Source organism: Hypanus sabinus, chromosome 7 (genome assembly GCF_030144855.1).
Source record: "Hypanus sabinus isolate sHypSab1 chromosome 7, sHypSab1.hap1, whole genome shotgun sequence".
Taxonomy (NCBI): domain Eukaryota; kingdom Metazoa; phylum Chordata; class Chondrichthyes; order Myliobatiformes; family Dasyatidae; genus Hypanus; species Hypanus sabinus.
The window spans coordinates 42,270,057-42,294,734 of record NC_082712.1 but is presented as its reverse complement, the minus strand read 5'-3'; the positions used below and the strand labels follow the sequence as shown (position 1 = coordinate 42,294,734).

Here is a 24,678-nt window from a genome sequence, read left to right as displayed (position 1 = left end):
AAAAACCATTTCAGGATGTATATTCTATACATTTCTCTGACATTAAATGCACCTTTGAAACAAGTTTGAGGTATTACACTTTGGGAGGACAAACCAGGGTAGAATTTAAATGGTGACCAGAAGGGCACTGAGGAATGCAGTAAAAGAGAGGATTCTAGGAATACATAGATAACATTTGTAAAGAGCTTTAAACACACTGGTCTTCATAAATAAAGTATTGAGTACTGATGTTGGCATGTTATTTTGAAGTTGTATAAGATGTTGGTGAGACCCAATTTGAAGTATTGTGTGCAATTCTGATCACCTGCACACAGGAAAGACATCAATAAGATTGAAAGAGCGCAGAGAAAATATACAGGAATGCTGCCAGGACTTGAGTTATAGGGAAAGGCTGAATAACTTAGAACCTTATTCGCTAAAACATATGAGAATGAGAGGAAATTTGATAGAGGTTTACAAAATTATGAAGGGTATAGATTGGGTAAATGCAAGCATGTTTTTTCCACTAAGATTGCGTGAGTACAACTAGAGGTCATGGGTTAAAAATAAAAGGTGAAATGTTCAGAGGAACATGAGGGGGGAATGTCTTCACTAAGAGGGTGGTGTGAGTGTGAAACAAACTGAGAGTGTAAGTGGTAGATTCAGGTCCAATTTCAACATTTTAGAGAAATTTCAACAGGAATTTGGAAGCAAGTGGGCTATGGTCCAGGTGCAGATCGATGGGACTAGGCACATTAGTAGTCCAAAAGAGACAAAATGGGCCAAAGGGCCTGTTTTGGTGCTGCGGTTCTGTGATTCTAAATTACGCAACATTTACTCAAATGTAGATATTCCAGTAAACATTACAATTCATCTGCAAAGAATCCAGGGTGTTTTTCCCCTTCACTTTTCTAATTATTGTAAAACTATAAATGCAAAAGACACCTACTCAGCTATTCATATGCCAGGAGGAAAAACAAAAAAGTGGACAATTTTCCAGGAAATCCAATTGAATTATATTTAACTTTACTTGCCCCATCAATGAACTTCTCACAACCTGTGGACTCACTTTCAAGGATTCTTCATCTCATATACTCAATATTTGTTGCTTATTTATTATTAATGTATATTTTTTCTTCTGTATTTGCAGTATGTTGTCTTTTGAACATTGGTCGTGTGTCCTTGTTGGGTGTGGTCTTTCACTGATACTATTATGTTTTTGGATTTACTGTGTATGTAATTTACTATTTGAAAACCAATCTCAGGGTTGTGGATGGTGATAAATATGTACTTTGGTAATACATTTATTTTGAACTTTAATCACTAGTTTTGTAAATACATGCAGACAAATGAAATTTTACTTAGTACCAGCATAAGTCTTCACAAATCATTCATCTATTCCAATCAGAAATCATTCAATGGCCTTTTACCTCCCAAATGCATTGTCTCTGTAGAATCTACTTCTGTATGGCTGCTTAGGCAATTCCTGAAAAACAAAAAGTAGTATAAAGTGTCAACAATTTATCATGGTAACACCGATTTTCTAAAGCACGTAGACGACCTATGATCACAAGAGATTCTGCAGATTCTGGAAATCCAGAGCAACACACACAAAATGCTGGAGGAACTCAGTAGGTCAGGCAACAGCGATGGAAATGGACAGCTGATGTTTTGGGCTGGAATAGAAGGGGGAGGAAACCAGAATAAGATGGGTGGGAAGGAGAACGAGTACAAGCTAAAAGGTGACTGGTAAAGCCAGGCTGGTGGGGAAGGAGGGGTTGTATGAAGTGTTACGGACTCAACAACAATAAATATATGAGTGAGGCAGGGGTTTTTATAACAAATAACACGTTTATTAAACACTGAAAACAAACCCCCCCAAAAGTAAACAAACCACTCACGTAACCGGAAATCAGCTGCTGTGCGGCAGCTTAAACAGTTCTTAAAGCAATGAAGCTTAAACAGTTCTTAAATCGAAGTTGCAAAAACAGTTCTTCAAAGTGGTATTGCAAAAGTTCAAAATGCTCACAGTCCATTTAAGAGAGAGACTTTTTTAAGACGACTTAAATTCTCTTTCACGTCGTGTTGCTTCGGTTCCCAAATTGAACTTTTCCCACGAAGAATTTACGTAGATGGACAAATGGAACGGCTTAAAGGAACTGACCTTTCCTTCACAGAACTGTTCCCAATCCTTTCTGCTATTTCACAGGGATTAACACGAGAACAGTCAATGAATTCCTTCCGAATGAGGATCAAACAAGGTCGAACCAGTTTCACCGTCGAAATCAATTCTCCTCGATCTTTTAACTCCCAAACTCCGACCTTCACTCTCCACTGAATCTCAACTAGCAGTATTATAAAGAAACTGCTGGCAATGACATTTTAAACTTTAGGCATTAGATAAAACTTCATCTTTCAACTAAACTGCGTCATAACATTAAATCACACAGTGGCATGAAGTCAACATGGCAAAACCAGCCACTAACTGCCCCTCCTCATAGGGAGGGGTCCTCCTTTTATACCCTGTAAAAAAAAACCTGTCACATGACCTCTACTGGCGGGAAAATGACATCACTCCACCATCACAAGACCATTACCTCAAGTCCAGTATAGCTTCAACCCCAGTCATGTGACAAGGGTACTTAATACCTCCCTCCAAAAAAAAATTTTTTGTCTGTCAAGAACAAAAATTTTAACAATTATTTACAAGAAAAACAAATGTATAAATTTTATAACATACACAATATACAATACAGTATCATCATATAACATCTTACAATACAGTAGGAGTGTTACAATTGTAAAAAAAAAACCACTCCATAAAAAAAAATTACATTGGACATTCAACATCAAGATAGACAATCAGCAACCACATTATCTTTACCTTTAATATGAGTTATCACAATATTGTACTCTTATAACATCAAACTCCAATTTAATAACCTTCTGTTTTTGTTTTTCATCTTACTCAGAAACACTAACGGATTATGATCAGTATAAACAATAAGTGGTTTTTGAGTTGTACCAACATATACCTCAAAATATTTTAAAGCTAAAACAAGAGATAACAATTCCTTCTCTATTGTCAAATAGTTTCTTTGATGCTGATCAAATTTCTTAGAAAAGTAAGCTACTGGATGATCAACCTCATCACCCTCATTCCTTTGCATTAATACTGCTCCTGCAGCCTCATCACTAGCACCTACAGCTAATGAAAAAGGTTTTTCAAAGTCAGGTGCCCTAAGCACAGGTTGTTGACATATCATTGTTTTCAATTTTTCAAATGCTTCTTGACAAGGCACTGTCCACACAAACTTCACATTCTTCTGCAAAAGGTTAGTTAATGGAAGGGCAACATTAGCAAAATTCTTACAAAATTTTCGATAATATCCTACCATTCCCAAGAATCTTCTGAGAGTTTTTCCCCCGTTGGAGTGGGAATCTCTAAAATTGCCCGAACTTTTGCCTGAACAGGAGCTACCTTACCTGACTCACAACATAACCAAGGTAAGTCACAGTGGCATGTCCAAATTCACTCTTAGCTAAATTAATAGTTAAGTTAGCTTTTGAAAGCCTTTCAAACAATTTCTCCACCGCAATAATGTGTGCTTCCCAAGTATCATTTCCTGTCGCTAAATCATCAATATAAGCATCAGTATCTTTCAATCCCTGAATCACAGAGTTATTCATCCTCTGGAAAGTACCTGGGGCATGCTTCATCCCAAATGGAAGAACATTATATTCATATAACCCAGATGGAGTTACCAATGCAGAAATCTCTCTACCTCTGTCTGTTAATGGAACACACCTATACCCTTTCAATAAATCAATCTTTGTAAGGAACTTTGTTTTCGTTACAGCATTCACCTTTCTATAGTCCGTACAAAACCTAATACTACCATCTGGTTTTGGCACCATAACACAGGGTGAACTCCAATTCGAGTTAGAATGCCTAATAATATTATTCTCTAACATATATTTAATTTCTTTCTCAGCAAGTTCACATTTTTCTATGTTCATCCTATATGGGTGTCGTTTGATAGGTTTGGCATATCCAACATCTACATCATGTGAAGCTATAGTAGTCCTTCTCGGAACATCTGGAAACAAATCCTTATATTTAAAAATTAATTCCTTCATCTGTTGTTTCTGCTCTAGCTGTAAATGTGCTAGTTTCTCATCAATATTTTCCAGAATGGTTGAATTTGGTAACCTAACAGAAACAATGTTTGATTTAGAATGAAATTCAGATGAATCATCTATCATGTTCCTAGTTAAACTCATTCTCACTAACCACAACAGTCACAGTATCAGATTGTTTCCCAAAATATGGTTTTATCATATTTATATGGCAAAGTTATGTTGACCTTCTACGATCTGGAGTTTTTATCACGTAATCCACATCATTGATTTTAGACACAATCTCATAAGGACCATGAAATCTAGCTTGTAAAGGATTCGTTTGCACTGGGAAAAGAACCAACACCTTATCTCCAGGCTTAAACATTCTCATCCTAGCTTCTTTATCATACCAAGTTTTCATTTTCTCCTGAGCCAATTTTAAATTTTCCTTGGCTAAGTTACAAGCTTTATGTAACCTGTCCCTAAATTTCAAAACATAGTCCAATAAGTTAGTGTGCATTTCCTTACTAATCCACTGTTCTTTTAATAAAGCTAAAGGTCCTCTAACTCTATGCCCAAATACAAGTTCAAATGGACTAAAACTTAAAGATTCTTGTACCGATTCCCTTACTGCAAATAAAAGTAAATTTATACCCTCATCCCAATCACTTTCATTTTCCACACAATACGTTCTAATCATATTCTTGAGGGTAGAATGAAACCTCTCCAAGGCACCTTGCGATTCTGGATGGTATGCAGATGAAGTGATTTGCTTAGCTCCTAATTTATAAACTATCTGTTGAAACAATCCAGACATAAAATTATTGCCTTGATCAGTTTGTATTTCCTTAGGTAATCCAAAATAAGTAAAGAATTTTATAAGGGCCTTTGTCACAGTTTTAGCTGTTATATTCCTAAGTGGTACTGCCTCTGGAAACCTAGACGAAGTACACATAATAGTCAACAAGTACTGATAACCAGTTTTTGTCTTTGGTAATGGACCAACACAATCTACAATAACTTTAGAAAACTGTCAACCAAATGCTTGAATAGGTTGTAATGGAGCCACTGGTATAACTTGATTTGGTTTACCCATAATTTGACAAGTATGGCATGTTTTACAAAACATCACCACATCTTTTCTTAGACCAGGCCAGTAAAAATGTTTTAAAATCTTGTCCACAGTTTTACTTACCCCTTGATGTCCACCTAAAGGCACACTATGAGCTAAAGTCAAAATCTCATTTCGATAAACTTTAGGGACAACCACCTGGTAAACAATATTCCATTCCCCACTTGCAGGAATTGTAGGTGATCTCCACTTCCTCATCAACACTCCTTTTTCCAAATAATATCCTACTGGCACCTTCTCAATTTCACTATCTAGTAGAGCTTGTTCCCTTGATTTTATAATCTCAGGGTCCCTATTCTGCTCTGCTATCATCTCCTTCCGAGACAGAGATAAATCTTCATAGTCAGACTTACTCCAAGAATCTTGTTCAAACAACGAAGGTAAGAAAGTCTCTGACACATCCTCAAAATTCAAATCCTGAGTTGAACAGTCATGACTAACAACCTCATTCTGCACATCAATCTTTTTAGCCATAGCTCCAGTCACAACACAGGAAAAATCTGTGTTAGAATTCATCTCTGGTTCCTCTGACTCCATTGTCAAAAGCACTTCAGGAAAAACTTGTCCACCTGCCAAGTCATTACCTAACAATAAAGAAATATCCTTCACAGGTAAGCTATGCTGTAATCCTACTTTAACAAATCCTGTAACTAACCCTGACTTTAAATTTACTTTATGCACATGTACAGGCATAAAATCACTCCCAACACCTCTTATATAATTTACCTCACCAGTATCAGACTCTTCATTAAACTTCAATACACTGTCTAACATCAATGATTGAGAAGCTCCAGTATCCCTGAGGATTTTTATTGGCACCAGAGTAGATCCTTCTTTCAAGGATACAAACCCTTCAGTTATAAAATGATCATATCCCTTTCTAACTTGGTCAGACTCTAACAAAACCTCATTTGTGTTTGTCGAACCCTGTAATTTTACAGGTGCTTCAGTGTGTTGCACACAAGCATCTGGAACTGCTTCCTTCTCTTTCTTTTTCAATCTGAAACAGTTAGCTATTACATGGCCAGGTTTCTTACAATAGTTACAAATAAGACCAAACTGTCTTTGCTTCACAGGTTTTCCTTCCTCCTTACCTTTCTCATTAACTTCTGATTTATTTTCTGATTTACTTTGAGTCTCCGTGTTATTTTTCATCTTAAAAATTCTGCCCTGAGGAAATTTATTCTTATGGATTAAAGCATACTCATCAGCTAATCTAGCACAGTCCTGCAATTTAGTAGGTCCTTACTTCAACAGGGATGCTTCTTTTAAATTCCTCCATTAAAATGTATCATAGTCCTCATTTACATTTTTAGAAGAAACCCATCTCTCAAAACACATAGCTTTATCATAGGCAAATTCCACATTAAGTTTTTTCCACAGACTTCTTCAAACTTCTGAATCTTTCTCTATATGCTTCTGGGACCAATTCATATGATTTTAAAATATGCATTTTCACATTATAATCTAATGCTTGTGCAGCTGTTAAAGCTGTATAAACTTGTTGTGCTTTTCCTTTAATTACACTCTGTAACAACACTGACCATTTACCTTTCGGCCACTCTGAAATCTGAGCAATCGTTTCAAAATGTTGGAAATATCTTTCCACTTCTGTTTCACTAAATGAAGGGATCAATTTAATTTCTTGACTAGCAACAAACTGTTTTCTAGAACCAGAAGACTGATTACCTCAAGTCCGGTATAGCTTCAACCCCAGTCACGTGATAAGGGTACGTAACAGAAGTAAGAAGCTGAGAAGTACAGGATAGAAAAGGTAAAGGATTGGAGAAGGAATCTGATAGGAGAAAAAAAGTGGACCATAGGAGAAAGGGAAGGAGGAAAGGCACCGGGGGAGGTGACAGACAGGCAAGTAGGTGAGAAGAGAATAGTTAAGGGACAGCCAAAGTGGGGAATCGAAGATGGGGGGGGGGGGGGCGGAATTACTGGAAGCTAGTAAAATCAATGTTCATGCCAGCAGGTTGGAGGCTACCCAGAAGGAATTTGAGATGTTGCTCCACCAATCTGAGAGTGGCCTCATCATGGCAGTAGAGGCAACCATGGATTGACATGTCAAAATGGGAATGGGGATTTGAATTCAAATGGTTGGATCTTGCTTTCTGCAGATGGAGCAAATGTGCTCAACAAAGCAGTCCCACAATCTACATCTATATAGTTGGCTCAATTGGATAGGATCCACAACTCTGGATTTTTTAAATGAGGCATGGAAAGTGAAGTGTGTCCTGGTTTCCTCCTACTTTCCAAATCATACCGGTTACCATGTTCATTGGGCTGGAAGGATGTGTTCTGCGCTCTATCTCTACATAATAAATAAAACAGAATGACAAGTGACTGAAGTGTCAGTGGAGGAGCATTGTGGGTGCAGTGATAATAATTCTGTTAGTTTTACAAACAGTTGTGGAAAAGAACTGGCCCAAAAATTAAAGTGGGGAAGCAGATTTTGAAGGAATTTCCAAAGCTCGATTAGGAGAGGCTGTTGGCAGGTAATTGGATATCTGGCAAGTGGGAGGCTTTTAAAAGTAAGATGGGGAGTTCAGTTACAATATGTTCCTGTAAGAGTGAAGGTCAAAGTTGGCAAGATTAGGGAACCCTGGTTCACAAAGAATGCTTAGGGTCTGGTCAGGAAAAAGGAGGCATACAGCAGCTGGGAAATAGTGAAATCCTTAAGTATAAGACATGTAGGAGTACACTTAAGTGGGAATTCACCAGGGCAAAAAGAGGAAATGAGATAACTCTGGCAAATAAGATAGAAGAGAATCCAACAGATTCTACAAGTATTCTAAAAGCAAAAGACTATCTATAGGGAGGAAGTCCTCTTCAATGTGTAGAACGACAGGTGGGCAAGGTCTTAAATGAATATTTTTACCTGTATTAAATAAGCAAAAGATGACACTTAAGAGAAATTGATAATACTTTGGATATATCTACATTATAAAAGAAAGTAGTATACGACATGAGCGCATCCTTCAGGAGGGTGAACCCACAGAAAGCATCAGACCCAGATTGGATACCTGATCGAAGCTAAACACCTGTGCTGATCAACTGGCTGGAGTGCTCACTGATATGTTTAACCTCTTGTTTCAGCAGTCTGAGAGACTCAACTGCTTCAAGGGTGGAAGATGGAGGCAAAGTTCCATTCTGCCCTTAAATTTACTTGGTCCATTTCTGACCTCTCTCTCCTTTCTCTCTCCCCACTTCTTCAATCTCTGTCTCCATGTCTGGGGTCAGTCTATCTATTGATATCTTTCATAAAACCTCTGATTCTCACATCTATCTGGACTATAACTCTTCTCACCCTATCACCTGTAAATATTCCACCCCTTTCTCTCAGTTCCTCCATCGCTGCTGCATCTGCTCTCAGGATGAGGCATTTCACTCCAGAACAACTGAAATGTCCTCCTCCTTAAAAGAAAGGGTTCTTGGGAAACTGAAAGGTCTGAAGGTAGATAAGACACCTGGATCAGATGGTGTACACCCCAGAGTTCTGAAAGAGGTAGCTGAAGATATTGTGGAGGCATTATGGAATGGTTCCAGAAGAATGGAAAATTGTAAATGTCACTCCATTCTTCAAGAAGAGAGAGAGGCGGAAGAAAGAAAACTATAGACCAGTTAGTCTGACCTCAGTGGTTGGAAAAGCTGTTGGAGTCAATTATTAAGGATGAGGTCCTGGGCACATGATAAAATAGGCTATAGTCAGCATGATTTTCTCAAGGCAAAATCTTGCCTGACAAATTTGTTGAAATTCTTTGAAGAAATAACTGCAGAATAGATAAAGGAGAATCGGCTGATGTTATGTACTTGGATTTTCAGAAGGCCTTTGACAAGGAGCCAGGCATGAGGCTGCTTAACAAGAGCCTACAGTATTACAGATAAGATTCTAGCATGGATAAAACAGAGGCTGATTGCCAAGAGGCAAATAGTGGGAATAAAGGAAGCCATTTCTGGCTGGCTGCCAGTGACTAAAGGTGTTTCACAGGAGTCGGTGTTAGGACTAATTCTTTTTTACATTATATGTCAATGATTTGGATGATGGAATTGATGGCTCTGTTCCAAAGTTTGCAGGCAATATGAAGATAACTGGAGGGTCAGGTAGTTTTGAGGAAGTAGAAGGACTTAAAACAGATTAAGAGAATGGGCAAGGAAATGGCAGATGAAATAAAGTGTCAGGAAATCATGCCTTTGGTAGATGAAATGAAGAGGTTGATCATTTCCTAAATAGAGAGAAAATGCCAAAAAACTGTGGTGCAAAGGGACTTGGGAGTCCTTGTGCAGGATTCCCTAAAGGTTAATTTGCAGGTTAAGTCTGTGGTAAGGAAGGCAAATGCAATGTTAGCATTAATTTCAAGAGGACTAGAATATAAAAGCAAGGATATAATGTTGAGACATTATAAAGCACTGGTGTGGCTTCACTTGGAGTATTGTGAGCAGTTTTGGGCCCCTTATCTTGGAAAGTATGTGCTGAAACTGGAGAAGGTTCAAAGGAGGTTCATGAAAATGATTGCAGGATTGAATGGCATTTGATAATGCAAAAACAAAAGAAAGGGCATACAAAATTCCCACTCCCCATCCTCACCGCATTCTACAAAGGTTGTATTGAGAGCACCCTAAGCAGCTGCATCACTGCCTGGTTCGGAAATTGCACCATCTTGGATCACAAGACCCTGCAGTGGATAGTGAGGTCAGCCAAGAAGATCATCAGGGTCTCTCTTCCCGCCATTACAGATATTTACACCACATGCTGCATCCGCAAAGCAAACAGCATTATGAAAGACCCCACGCACCCCTCATACAAACTATTCTCCCTCCTGCCATCTGGGAAAAGGCACCGAAACATTCGGACTCTCATGACCAGACTTTGTAACAGTTTCTTCCCCTAAGCCATCAGACTCTACATTATCGAGTCTGGATTGACACCAACTTACTGCCCTCTACTGTGTCTATTGTCTTTTTCATTAATTATTGTAATGCCTGCACTGTTTTGTGCTCTTTATGCAGTCCTGAGTAGGTCAGTAGTCAAGTGTAGTTTTTTGTGTTGTTTTACATAGTTCAGTGTAGTTTTTGTATTGTTTCATGCAGCACCATGGTCCTGAAAAACATTGTCTCGTTTTTACTGTGTATTGTACCAACAGTTATGGTTGAAAGGACAATAAAATGTGACTTGACGTGACTTGACTAGAGATTGTGGTGGCATTAGAAATTATCTTTCAAATGTCATTGGACTGTGCCATGATGCCAGAGAACTGGAAAATTGCAAATGTTACTCTATTCTTTAAGAAAGCAAGAAGGCTGCAGAAATTATAGACCAATTAGCCTGACCTCAGTGGTTGGGAAGATGTTGGGAATCAATTGTTAAGGATGAGGTGATGGAGTACTTGGTGACACAGGACAAGACAGTACAAAGTCAGCATGGTTTCCTTCAGGGAAAATCCTGCCTGACAAACCTGTTGGAATTCTTTGAGGAGATTACAAGTAGGATAGATATAGGGGATGCAGTGGATGTTGTCAGAAGGCCTCTAACAAGGTGCCACACAAGAGGCTGTTTACCAAGTTAAGAGCCCATGGTATTACAGGAAAGTTACTAACAAGGTTACAGCATTGGCTGATTGGTCAGAGGCAATGAGTGGGAATAAAAGGATCTTCTTCTGGTTGGCTGCCAATGACTAGTGGTGTTCCACAGTGGTCGGTGTTGGGACTGCTGCTTCTTTTTATGCTGTATATCAACGACTTAGATAATGGAATAGATGGCTTTGTTGCCAAGTTTTCATATGATACGAAGATTGGTGGAGGGGGAGATAGTGTTGAGGAAACAGGTAGGATGCAGAAGGACTTAGACAGATTAGGAGAAAGGGCAAGAAAGTGGCAAATGAAATACAATGTTGGAAAATGCAGTAGAAATAAACGTGCAGACTATTTTCTAAACAGGGAGAAAATCCAAGAATCTGAGATGCAAAGGGACTTGGGAGTCCTTGTGCAGAACACCCTAAAGGTTAGCTTTAGATATCTAGAATCAGTGGTAAGAAAAGCAAATGCAATGTTATCATTCATTTCAAAAGGTCTAGAATACAACAGCAGGGATGTGATGTTGAAGCTTTATAAGGCACTGATAAGGTCTAACCTTGAGTATCTGGAACAGTTTTGGGCTCCTCATCTATGGAAAGATGTGCTGGTATTGGAGGGTTCAGCATAGATTCACAAGGATGATTCTAGGAATGAAAGAGTAATCATACAAGAGACGTTTGACAGCTCTGGCTCTGTACTTGCTGGAATTCTCATTGATGGATGAGAAGGGATTCTCACTGAAACCTTTCAAATGTTGCAAGGCCTAGACAGTGTAGATGTGAAAAGGATGTTTCCCATAGTGAGGGCACAGCCTCAGGATAGAGGAGTCTCCATTTAAAACAGAGTTAATGAGTAATTTCTTTAGCCAGAGGGTGCTGATTTTCTGGAATTTATTACCACAGGCAGCTATGGAGTCCATAGCTTTTAAATTGGTGCATTTAAGGCAGAGCTTGAGAGGTTCTTGATTGGATACGGCATCGAAGGTTACGGCTCTGAAGATCCCTGCTGCACCCAGTGACCATGTGATCTCTGTCTCGGAGGCCAATGTTATGCTGTCTTTAAAGAGCGTGAACCTTCACAAGGTGGAAGGTCCCGACAGAATACCTGTGCCAACTAACAGGCAGGAGTACTCAAGGACATTTTCATCCTCTCACTGCTGCGGGTGGAAGTTCCCACTTGCTTCAAAAAGGCAACAATTATATCAATGCCCAAGATAGATAGATAGATAGATACTTTATTCATCCCCAAGGGGAAATTCAACATTTTTCCAGTGTCCCATACACTTATTGTAGCAAAACTAATTACATACAGTATTTAACTCAGTATAAATATGATATGCATCTAAAATCACCCTCCCAAAAAGCATTAATAAATAGCTTTTAAAAAGTTCTTAAATAGTTTACTAAAAAAGAATAATGTGAGCTGCCATAATGGCTATCTCCCAGTAGCACTCAAATCTATGGTGATGAAATGCTTTCAGAGATTGGTCATGACTAGACTGAACTCCTGCTTCAGCAAAGACCTGGACCCACCGCAATTTGCCTATCGCCAATATAGGCCTCAGACCACCTGGACAATACAAATACATATTTCATTGACTATAGCTCAGCATTTAACACCATCATTCCCAAAATCCTGATTGAGAATTTACAGAACCTGGGTCTCTGTAACTCCCTCTGCAATTGAATCCTCAGCTTCCTAACCAGAAGGGCACAATCTGTGCGGATTGATGATAGTACCTACTCCTCGCTGACTATCAACACTGGTGCATTTCAGGGATATGTGCTTAGCCCACTGCTCTACTCTCTCTATACCCATGACTGTGTGGCTAGGCATAGCTCAAATACCATCTATAAATTTGCTGATGATACAACCATTGTTGTTAGAATCTCAGATGGAGACGAGAGGGTGTACAGGAGCAATATACCAACTAGTGGAGTGGTGTCGCAGCAACAACCTTGCACTCAATGTCAGTAAGATGAAAGAGCTGATTGTGGACTTCTGGAAGGGTAAGATGAAGAAACACATACCAATCCTCATAGAGGGGTCAGAAGCGGAGAGAGTGAGCAGTTTCAAGTTTCTGGGTGTCAAGATCTCTGAGGACCTAACCTGGTCCCAACATATCAATGCAACTGCAAATAAGGCAAGACAGCATCTATACTTCATTACGACTTTGTAGAAATTTGATGTATCAACAAAAACATTCAAAAACTTCTATAGATATACCATAGGAGAGCATGCTGACAGGCTCCCTCACTGTCTGGTATGGGGGGCTGGGGGGGTGGCAACTGTAAAGGACTGAAAGAAGCTGTAGAGGGTCATAAATTTAGTCAGCTCCATCTTGGGTACTAGCCTACAAAGTATCCAGACATCTTCAAGGAGCAGTGTCTCAGACAGGCAGCGTCCATTATTAAGGACCCAGGGCCCAGGGTCCTTTTCTCACTGTTACCATCAGGTACAAGGTACAGAAGCCTGACAGCACACACTCAGCAATTCAGGACCAGCTTCTTCCCCTCTTGCCATTCGTTCCTAAATGGATATTGATCCCATGAATACTATCTCACTTTTTTAAAATATATATAATAATTGTTTTTGCAGGAATTTTAATCTAATCATTATACATATACTATAATTGATTTACTTATTTATTTTTCTTCTTCTATATTATGTACTGCATTGAACTGCTGCTGTTAAGTTAACAAATTTCACAACACATGCTGGTGATAATAAACCTAATTCTGATTCTGAGAAGGCCAGGAAGTGGGGCTGAGGAGGGGTGAAAAAGGATCAGCTATGATTGAATGATGGAGCAGATGCAATGGGCCAAATTGCCTAATTTTGCTCTTAAGTCTTATGGTCTAAATAAATGCCAACGTTGTATTTGCCTTTTTTTTTTACCACAGACTCAACCTGTAAATTAACTTTCTGGGAGTCTTGCATGAGGACTCAGACTCTATAACCTCTGATGTTTGAATTTTCTCCCCATTTAGATAATACTCTGCACTATTGTTCCTTTTATCAAAATGCATCATCATACATTTCCCAACACTGTATTTCATCTGCCATTTTTTTTGTCCATTCTTCCAATTTGCCCAAGTCCTGCTGCAATTGCATTGCTTCCTCAACATACCTACCCTTCCACTTATCTTCGTATCATCCACAAACTTTGCCACAAAGACATCAATTCCATTATCTAATTCACTGACAGTGTAAAAAGTAGCGATCCCAATACTGACCCCTGAAGAACACCACTAGTCACTGGCAACCAACCAGAAAAGGCCCCTTTTATTCCCGCTTGCTGTCTCCAGCCTCTATCCACACCAGTATCTTTCCTGTAACACCACAGCATTTTATCTTGTTAAGCAGCTTCATGTGTGGCATTTTATCAAATACTTTATGAAAATCTGAGTAAATGACATCAACTGCCTCTCCTTTGTCCACCCTGCTGGTTACTTCCTCAAAGAATTCTTAACAGTTTTGCCAAGGAAGATATCCCTTTACTGAAACCATGCCGGCTGATGTATTTTATCATTTGTCTCCAAATACCCCAAAACCTCATCCTCAATAGACTCGAACACTTTCCCAACCATGGAGGTTCGACTAACTGGCCTATAATTTCCTTTCTTTTGCCTTCCTCCCTTCTTAAAGAGTGAAGTGGCATTTGGAATTTCCCAGTCCTCCGGGACCACATCAGACTCAATGCCAGGCTTAAAATTATGTCGCCAATTTAACTGGATGAAAAATTATGCAAATGGTACTGGCACTTTTTAACATTAGTTACTGTATAGGAACAGATAAAATATTTCCAGTCAAAAGACAAAGAACTATGATCTCTGTCAAGATCATGGATCAGACTTGGTTGTTTTTTAAAAAAGGATGGTTATGCAATGCAGAGTTAAGGGTCAGGTTGGATTCTAGGCCTCTAATTTAGACAATAGACAATAGGTGCAGGAGTAGGCCATTCGGCCCTTCTAGCCAGCACCACCATTCACTGTGATCATGGCTGATCATACACAATCAGTACCCTGTTCCTGCCCTCTCCCCATATCCCTTGACCCCGCTATCTATAAGAGCTCTATCTAACTCTCTCTTGAATGCATCCAGAGACTTGGCCTCCACTGCCTTCTGGGGCAGAGCATTCCAAATATCCACCACTGTCTGGGTAAAAGTTTTTCAGCATCTCTGTTCTAAATGGCCTAACCTTTATTCTTAAACTGTGACCTCTAGTTCTGGACTCACCCATCAGCGGGAACATGCTTCCTGCCTCCAGCGTGTCCAATCCCTTAATAATCTTATATGTCTCAATCAGATCCCCTCTCATCCTTCTAAATTCCAGTGTATACAAGCCCAGTCGCTCCAATCTCTCAACATATGACAGTCACGCCATTCCGCGAATTAACTTTGTGAACCTACGCTGCACTCCCTCAATAGCAAGAATGTCCTTCCTCAAATTGGAGACCAAAACTGCACACAATGCTCCAGGTGGGGTCTCACCAGGGCCCTGTACAGCTGCAGAAGGACCTCTTTACTCCTATACTCAATTCCTCTTGTTATAAAGGCCAGCATGCCATTAGCTTTCTTCACTGCCTGTTGTGCCTGCATGCTTGCTTTCATTGACTGATGTACAAGAACAGCTAGATCTCGTTGTACTTCCCCTTTTCCTAACTTGACTCCATTTAGATAGCAATCTGCCTTCCTGTTCTTGCCACCAAAGTGGATAACCTCACGTTTATCCACATTAAACTGCATCTGCCATACATTTGCCCACTCACCCAATCTGTCCAAGTCACCCCGTATTCTCATAACATCCTCCTGACATTTCACACTGCCACCTAGCTTTGTGTCATCAGCAAATTTGCTAATGTTACTTTTAATCCCTTCATCTAAATCATTAATGTATATTGTAAACAGCTGCGGTCCCAGCAACGAACCTTGCGGTACCCCACTGGTCACAGCCTGCCATTCCAAAAGGGACCCGTTAATCGCTACTCTGTTTCCTGTCAGCCAGCCAATTTTCAATCCATGTCAGTACTCTGCCCCCAATACCATGTGCCCTAATTTTGCCCACTAATCTCCTATGTGGGACTTTATCAAAAGCTTTCTGGAAGTCCATGTACACTACATCCACTGGCTCTCCCTTGTCCATTTTCATGGTTACATCCTCAAAAAACTCTAATCCAGAAGATTAGTCAAGACTGATTTTCCCTTCATAAATCCATACTGACTTGGACTGATCCTTCTACTGCTATCCAAATGTGTCGTAATTTCATCTTTTATAATTGACTCCAGCATCTTTCCCACCACTGATGTCAGGCTAACCGGTCTATAACTCCCTGTTTTCTCTCTCCCTCCTTTCTTGAAAAGTGGGACAACATTAGCCACCCTCCAGTCAGCAGGAACTGTTCCTGAATCTATAGAACATTGGAAAATGATTACCAATGCGTTCACGATTTCTAGAGCTACCTCTTTAAGTACCCTGGGATGCAGACCATCAGGTCTCAGGGACTTATCAGCCTTCAGACTCAACAGTCTATCCAACACCGTTTCTTGCCTAATATAAATTTCCTTCAGTTCATCCTTTACCCTAGTTCCTTTGACCACTATTACATCTGGGAGATTGTTTGTGTTTTCCCTAGTGAAGACAGATCCAAAGTACTTGTTCAACTCATCTGCCATGTCCTTGTTCCCCATAATAAATTCACCCGTTTCTGTCTTCAATGGTCCAATTTTGGTCTTAACTATTTTTTTGCTATTCACATACCTAAAGAAGCTTTTACTATCCTCCTTTATATTCTTGGTTAGTTTACCATCGTACCTCATTTTGCCTTTTTTGTTATTTTCTGTTGCTCTTTAAAAGCTTCCCAGTCCTCCGGTTTCCCACTCATCTTTGCTATGTTATACTTCTCTTTTATTTTTATACTGCCCTTTACTTCTCTCGTCAGCCACGACCACCCTTTACTCCCCTTAGGATCTTTCTTCCTATTTGGAATGAACCGATCCTGCACCTTCTGCATTATTCCCAGAAATACCTGCCATTGTTGTTCCACTGTCTTCCCTGCTAGGGTATTGTTCCATTGAACTTTGGCCAGCTCCTCCCTCATAGCTCCATAGTTCCCTTTGTTCAACTGTAATACTGACACGTCCGATTTTCCCTTCTCCTTCGCAAATTGTAAGTTAAAACATATCATATTATGGTCACTACCTCCTAATGGTTCCTTTACCTCCAGGTCCCTGATCAAATCCGGTTCATTGCACAACACTAAATCTAGAATTGCCTTCTCCCTGGTAGGCTCCAGTACAAGCTGTTCTAAGAATCCATCTCGGAGGCACTCCACAAACTCCCTTTCTTGGGGTCCAGTACCATTCTGATTCTCCCAGTCTACCTGCATGTTGAAATCCCCCATGACAACTGTATCATTACCTTGGTGACATGCCAATTTTAACTTTTCATTCAACTTACACCCTACATCCAGACTGCTGCTTGGGGGCTTGTAGATAACTCCCATTAGGGTCTTTCTACCCTTAGAATTTCTCAGTTCTATCCATACTGACTCTACATCCCCTGATTCTATGTCCCCCCTCGCAAGGGACTGAATACCATTCCTCACCAAGAGCCACCCCACTCCCTCTGCCAGTCAGTCTGTCCTTTTGATAAGATGTATATCCTTGAATATTCATTTCCCAGGCCCTGTCCGCTTGAAGCCATGTCTCTGTTATTCCCACAACATCGTACTTGCACATTTCCAACTGAGCCTCAAGCTCATCTACTTTATTCCTTATACTTCGTGCATTCATATATAATACTTTTAATTTGTTACCCCGCTCTCCTTTCATATCAATTCCTATTTCACTTGGCCATACTGTATGATCTCTTCTTGAGCTTTCTACTCCATTGATTCTGTTGTCCTTTTTAACTTTTCTTATTTTCACTTTCCCTTTAACTCAGGCATGGGCAAACTACGGCCCAGGGGCCATATGCGGCCCGTTAAGCTTTTTAATCCGGCCCGCAGAACTTGATGAAATTATATTAATAAACCTTATTAGTGTTTCTTCACTGCAATTCTGGCGTTTTCCCAATAGACTTATGACGCACTCTATATACATTGACCTTTGTTGAGGTGCAGTGTATTACTCCACATTTGCGCTTTACTCTTTGTTCGGCGCAACCTATTTGTGTGAACAGGCGTTCAACGTCATGAACATCAACAAAGCCAGCCACAGATCCAAGTTAACTGACCAACACCTCAGATCCATCCTGAGAATCGCCACAACAAAACTAAATCCAGACTTTGATGCGCTGGCTAAAAAGGGAGACCAACAACACTGTTCCCACTGAAATTAAAAATAAGTTTCTTCGTTGTGTTATGTAAAAAATGCATTTGAAAATATTTTTTTCAATAAGCCTTACATGTTACATGTCATTTCTGTTAAGTGATGGACATGAGTAGTGCGCAGGTGCACATACGTTCTCAAAATAAAAAATGCGCTCCAGATCAAATAACGCGCTCCGCATACTGGCGCGCTGTCCCTGTTCTGTCTTTGTGCTGGTCGTTGTTGAGTTTTGGTACAGGGGACAATTGAATAAGAAGGAGCAGGACAAGTAGACCTGCATCTCTACCGTTTTTGAAATAAAGACAGTCAGGAGGAGAGTGATGATGATAATAATATCTTGAAGGATAACAGAATTTTCAGTGCTTTAAAATAATAACTGTTACTATTAAAAAAGCTGTATTTTATTCATTTAATTTTCAGTGTTTTAACAGTCATTTCAATAAATAGCTAAATACCATGGGACTTCAAAGACAGATATTTTGTTGTAATGCATTTGTTCATTTTCAATTGAAATTAAAAGCACATGTTTTCTACATATACCATGAAATTTTATTTTCTCTTATGAGGTGTATTACCAAAACACTCCGTCCATCTGCTCCTGGTCCGGCCCCCCTGTCAAATTTTAGAACCCTTTGTGGCCCACAAGTCAAAAAGTTTGCCCACCCCTGCTTTAACTCCATCCTTATATTTCCAGTTCATCCCCTCCCCCCCACTACTTAGTTTAAACACATCCGTATATCTCTGACCAGTGACTTGGACACGGAGTAAAGGACATCCATGGTTGGATGTCAATCCAGCAGATCAGTGTTGGCAAAGGCTAGTGGCAACCCCAAACCCCAGCACAATGTCAGTGGGTTCCAGGATTGGATTTCCATGCAGGCACCCCAGATGAGCAGCTAGGTGTGTGAACCAGCATTTGAGGCCTATAGTCCATAAGCCAGGACCCCAAATTTGGGCCACCGGTACCATCTGGGGGGAATAATTCTTATAGTGGTTTTTGGCAAGCTATACACCCCTAGTGCTAGAAAATATGTGATAGCATTGTAGCGGTGGTAGCTTTCTGACGTGAAAGATAGTGCTCATTCCTCCTTACCAGATCAACTAGAGCAGCTTCTTGTTGAACTGCTCACTGGAAATCCTGACACCAAGGCTCAAACACAGAGGGTCACTGCTCTGGTTCAGTCATTTAGTCAGGACATAATATATGCTGTGACATGTGGTCAACATAAACCACCAAGGCACCTTCTACTACCTTATGCAGTAAAAACACTGACAGGTAACACTGAGCTCATCCAAACACTGAACCGGCTTGGGCATGGGGTGTCTTACTCCCAACTTGACGAAAACCACACTGCCTTGTGTCTCCAAAAGCTAGCAACAGACTCCAACCAGAGAGTTGTACTTCCAGCCTCCATCAAGCCTCATGTCTTCACCAATCTTACATGGGACAATATCAACAGACTTGAGGAAACTCCCACTGGAAAGGGTACATCTACATAGGGTTAATGGCATAGTGGTACAGGCCAATGTCTATGGACCACATCTGCCAAGAGCTGAGCTTCCACATGTTGAGAAACTGAAGCAGAGATCAGTCACCATTGAGAACCAAGAACTGGAAGTATATACAGCAGGTGCACGTGTGGGCCCACAGCCTCTCCCAACCAGGAAACAGTGTGTCCAGGAAACCAAGGAAGCTGCTGTTCTTGCCTGCAACAGCCTAGTGTGGACACTTGCAAGGCAAACAGATCCAGAGAATCAGACAATCCCAAGCTAGACTGGTTTTAATATCAGCACCAGGGGCCAAGAATCAATCTCACAAGATATTGTTGGGTATCAGGTACCACTGGTGCAATGCTATCACATATTTTCTAACTCTAGAGATGTATACATTGCCAAAAATCACAAGCATTATTCCCCTCAGGTGGTACTGACCAACCCTACTGGTTCACAGAACACTAGTGTTCAGGGTCTCGGTCATCAGAGAGTTCAGGTCAGGGACCGTTTGGAGTCCTGTCATCAAATAGTACAGCGTTTGAGGTCTAGATCCCCATATAGGGTCATCCAAAGCCCGGAGGCTGGCACTTGATGACTGGAGCCCTGAGTTCACTGAGGAAGTTGAAACCCAATGTCTGTGAATCTGCAAGTCCATCAGAGGCTGGGGGCCAAAATGGCTTGTTCTGGGATTGGAGGACTGTGTGTGTGCCTAGGTGGGGAGAAGAAACAAGGCTTGTTTTGCTGTTCTGCTCTTCAAATAAATCATGGTTGATCTGTACGTTAACTCCATCTATTGTAAAATCTGATAATCCAGCACCATCACGAGTTTTATATTCCTGGATAGACAGATACTGATGTATGTAATTAATACTGTTACCCAATACACATTCAAGACTTTATACACAAAATTTTCCAGTGAATCACGTGTTTAAAGGGACAAAGGAAAACAAGACCTTGATTAGATTAAACAGAACGCTGTAATGGGGTTCCAATGAGCTTAAAGTGAACACAAGAAACAAAATCAAATGAACCAGATCTCAAGCCACTGAGATTTCCAAAGAGGTGACACAGCAGATCAGCCTAGTTCTACAGCTCTCATCATTGCTCTGTAAACCTGAACACACTGTACTACAAAAGTTTAAACATGTCATATTTTGATATGTTCTACTGAGCCAGCCTCAATCAGCATTTTCATGCATCAGCATCATCATGAGGCATATCAATACCCTGCTGCCCCCCTCACTGCACCCCCTGCAGTTTGCGTACCGTCCCAACCGCTCAACAGATGACGCCATTACCACCACCCTCCACCTGGCCCTAACCCACCTGGACAAAAAAGACACGTACGTTCGGATGCTGTTCATAGACTTCAGTTCAGCATTCAACACAATCATCCCTCAGCAACTGACTGGAAAGCTGAGCCTACTGGGCCTGAACACCTCTCTCTGCAACTGGATCCTAGACTTCCTGAGTGGGAGACCTCAGTCAGTCCGGAACCATCGCACTGAGCACGGGGGCTCCCCAGGGTGTGTGCTCAGTCCACTGCTGTTCACTCTGCTGACCCACGACTGTGCTGCAACACACAGCTTGAACCATATCATCAAGTTCACCGATGACACGACCGTGGTGGGTCTCATCAGCAAGAACAACGAGTCAGCTTACAGAGAGGAGGTGCAGCAGCTAACGGACTGGTGCAGAGCCAACAACCTGTCTCTGAATGTGAACAAAACAAAAGAGATGGTTGTTGACTTCAGGAGGGCATGGAGCGACCACTCCCTGCTGAACATCGACGGCTCCTTGGTAGAGATAGTAAACAGCACCAAATTTCTTGGTGTTAACCTGACGGAGAATCTCACCTGGTCTCTCAACACCAGCTCTATAGCAAAGAAAGCCCAGCAGCGTCTCTACTTTTTGCGAAGGCTGAGGAAAGTCCATCTCCCACCCCCCATCCTCATCACATTCTACAGGGGTTGTATTGAGAGCATTCTGAGCAGCTGCATCACTGCCTGGTTCAGAAATTGCACCACCTCAGATTGCAAGACCCTACAGCATAGTGAGATCAGCTGAGAAGATCATCGGGGTCTCTCTTCCTGCCATCACGGACATTTACACTACACGCTACATCCGCAAAAGAAACAGCATTATGAAGGACCCCATGCACCCCTCATACAATTTCTTCCCCCTCCTGCCGAAGGTTCTGAAGCATTCGGGCTCTCATGACCAGACTATGTAACAGTTTCTTCCCCCAAGCTATCAGACTCTTCAATACCCGAAGCCTGGACTGACACCTTGCCCTACTGTCCTGTTTATTATTTATTGTAATGTCTGTACTGTTTTTGTGCACTTTATGCAGTCCAGTGTATGTCTGTAGTCTAGTGTAGCTTTCTCTATGTTGTTTTTTTTTATATTACGTAGTTCAGTCTAGTTTTTTGTACTGTGTTATGTAACACCATGGTCCTGAAAAATACTGTCTCATTTCTACTATGCACTGTACCAGCAGTTATGGTCGAAATGACAATAAAAGTTGACTTGATTTGATTTTAGGATAAAGATTCTGAATTTTTTAAAGGTTGTTTTAAACCACAACTGCCGAATGGCCAATCTAAGGGCCCTAAATTCTCTATTCTTGTAATTCAAAAAATCTTAAAAGAATCAGTGCTTTATGGTGATTAACCAAAATAGTAATAATTTAAATCCCATAAATTTGCCACCCCTCTCAGATACTTTTTTTTAATCTGAGCTACACGGTAATACAACGTTCCAAATCACTTCAAAACATAGTTCTCTCCAATTGTTATTTATCTTACAACATGCAATTATCTTGAGAGCTCACCATTTGCTATTTTCATAGTTCATCTGATTGTAGATACTTCAGACACCCCATACAATAAAGATTATTGTACAACTCCATACAATAAAGATCGGCAACAATATCCTGGAGTATCAAAGAACATGCAGTAAACCCTATGCCCCAACTCATCCAAGATGTCAGTCTTAGCTTGTTCCATTTCCCCACGATTAGCCCGTATCCCTCTAAACCTTTCCTATGTGCAGTACTGTAGTAATTTTATGTATTGCACAGTACTGCTACCACAACAACAAAAAAAAATCAAGATATGTGAGTGATGACAAATCTGATTTTAATATGGGTCTCTATTGTAAACTGACAGCAGGAAGAGGGCAGGGAGAAGGGAATAATGGAGCTGAGAAACAGGAAAGGTATGACCACATTAATAGGGTTGTATTATAGACTACCCAATAGTCAGCGAGAATTGGAGGAGCAAATCTGCAGAGAGATAACAGACAACTGTAGGAGACAGAAAGTTGTGACTGTAGGGGATTTTAATTTTCCACACATTGATTGGGACTCCTATACTGTTAAAGGTCTAGATGAGTTAGAGTTTGTAAAATGTGTCCAGGAAAGTTTTCTAAATCAATACATAGATGTACCAACTAGGGAGGATGCAATATTAGATCTCCTATTAGGAAATGAGTTACGGCAGGTGACAGAAGTGTGTGTAGGGGAACACTTTGGTTCCAGTGATCATAACGCCATTAGTTTCAACTTGATCATGGATAAAGATAGATCTGGTCCTCGGGTTGAAGTTCTAAATTGGAAAAAGACCAAATTTGAAGAAATGAGAAAGGATCTGAAAAGCATAAATTGGGACAGGTTGTTCTATGGCAAGGATGTGATTGGTAAGTGGGAGGCCTTCAAAGGAGAAATTTTGAGAGTGCAGAGTTTGTATGTTCCTGTCAGGGTTAAAGGCAAAATGAATAAGAATAAGGAATCTAGGTTCTCTAGGGATATTGGAACTCTGATAAAGAAGAGAGAGATGTATAACATGTATAGGCAACAGGGAGGAAATAAGATGCCTGAGGAGTATAAAAAGAGTAAGAAAATACTTAAGAAAGAAATCAGGAGGGCTAAAAGAAGACATGAGGTTGCTTTGGCAGTCAGGGTGAAGGATAATCCTAAGAGCTTCTACAGGTAGGTTAAGAGCAAAAGGATAGTAAGGGATAAAATTGGTCCTCTTGAAGATCAGAGTGGTTGGCTATGTATGGAACCAAAAGAAATGGGAGAGATATTAAATGGGTTTTTTGTATCTGTATTTACTAAAGAAACTGGAATGGAGTCTATGGAAACAAGGCAAACAAGTAGTGAGTTCATGGAACTTATACAGATTAAAGAGGAGGAGGTGCTTACTGTCTTGAAGCAAATCAGAGTAGATAAATCCCCAGGACCTGACAGGGTATTCCCTCAGACCTTGAAGGAGACTAGTGTTGAATTGCAGGGGCCCTGGCAGAAATATTTAAAATATCGATATCCATGGGTCAGGTGCCGGAGGATTGGTGGATAGCTCATGTAGTTTCGTTGTTTAAAAAAGGCTCAAAAAGTAAGCCAGGAAATTATAGGCCAGTAAGTTTGACATCGGTAGTAGGTAAATTATTGGAAGGAATACTAAGATAGGATCTACAAGTATTTGGATGGACAGGGAGTTTAATGCGGACAAGTGTGAGGTATTGCACTTCTGAAGGTCAAACCAAGGTAGAACATACTAGGTAAATGGTAGGACACTAAGGAGTGCAGTAGAACAGAGGGATCTGGGAGTACAGATACATAATTCCCTAAAAGTGGTGTCACAAGTAGATAGGGTTGTAAAGAGAGCATTTGGTACATTGGTCTTTATAAATCAAAGTACTGAGTATAAGAGTTGGAATATAATGGTGAAGTTGTAGAAGACATTGGTGAGACCGAATTTGGAGTATTGTGTGCAGTTTTGGTCAACTAACTACAGGAAGGATATTAATAAGGTTGAAAGAGTGCAAAGAAGGTTTACAAGGATGTTGCCAGGACTTGAGAAACAGAGTTACAGAGAAAGATTGAATAGGTTAGGACTTTATCCCCTGGAGCGTAGGAGAATGAGGGGTGATTTGACAGAGGTGTATAAAATTATGATGGGTATAGACAGAGTGAATGCAAGCAGGCTTTTTCCACTGAGGCTAAGGGAGAAAAAAACCAGAGGTCATGGGTTAATGGT

At 40.5% G+C, this 24,678-nt stretch overlaps 1 protein-coding gene across 1 annotated transcript in view; it reads right to left on the bottom strand.

The window, feature by feature from the left end:
• Nucleotides 1-24,678, bottom strand: part of LOC132396748 (centromere protein C-like) — a 106,931-nt gene that overhangs the window by 75,090 nt on the left and 7,163 nt on the right. The window contains exon 2 of the mRNA XM_059974606.1: nucleotides 1,410-1,465. Within this exon, the coding sequence (XP_059830589.1) occupies nucleotides 1,410-1,465 (56 nt within the window). The remainder of the gene's footprint in view (nucleotides 1-1,409; nucleotides 1,466-24,678) is intronic.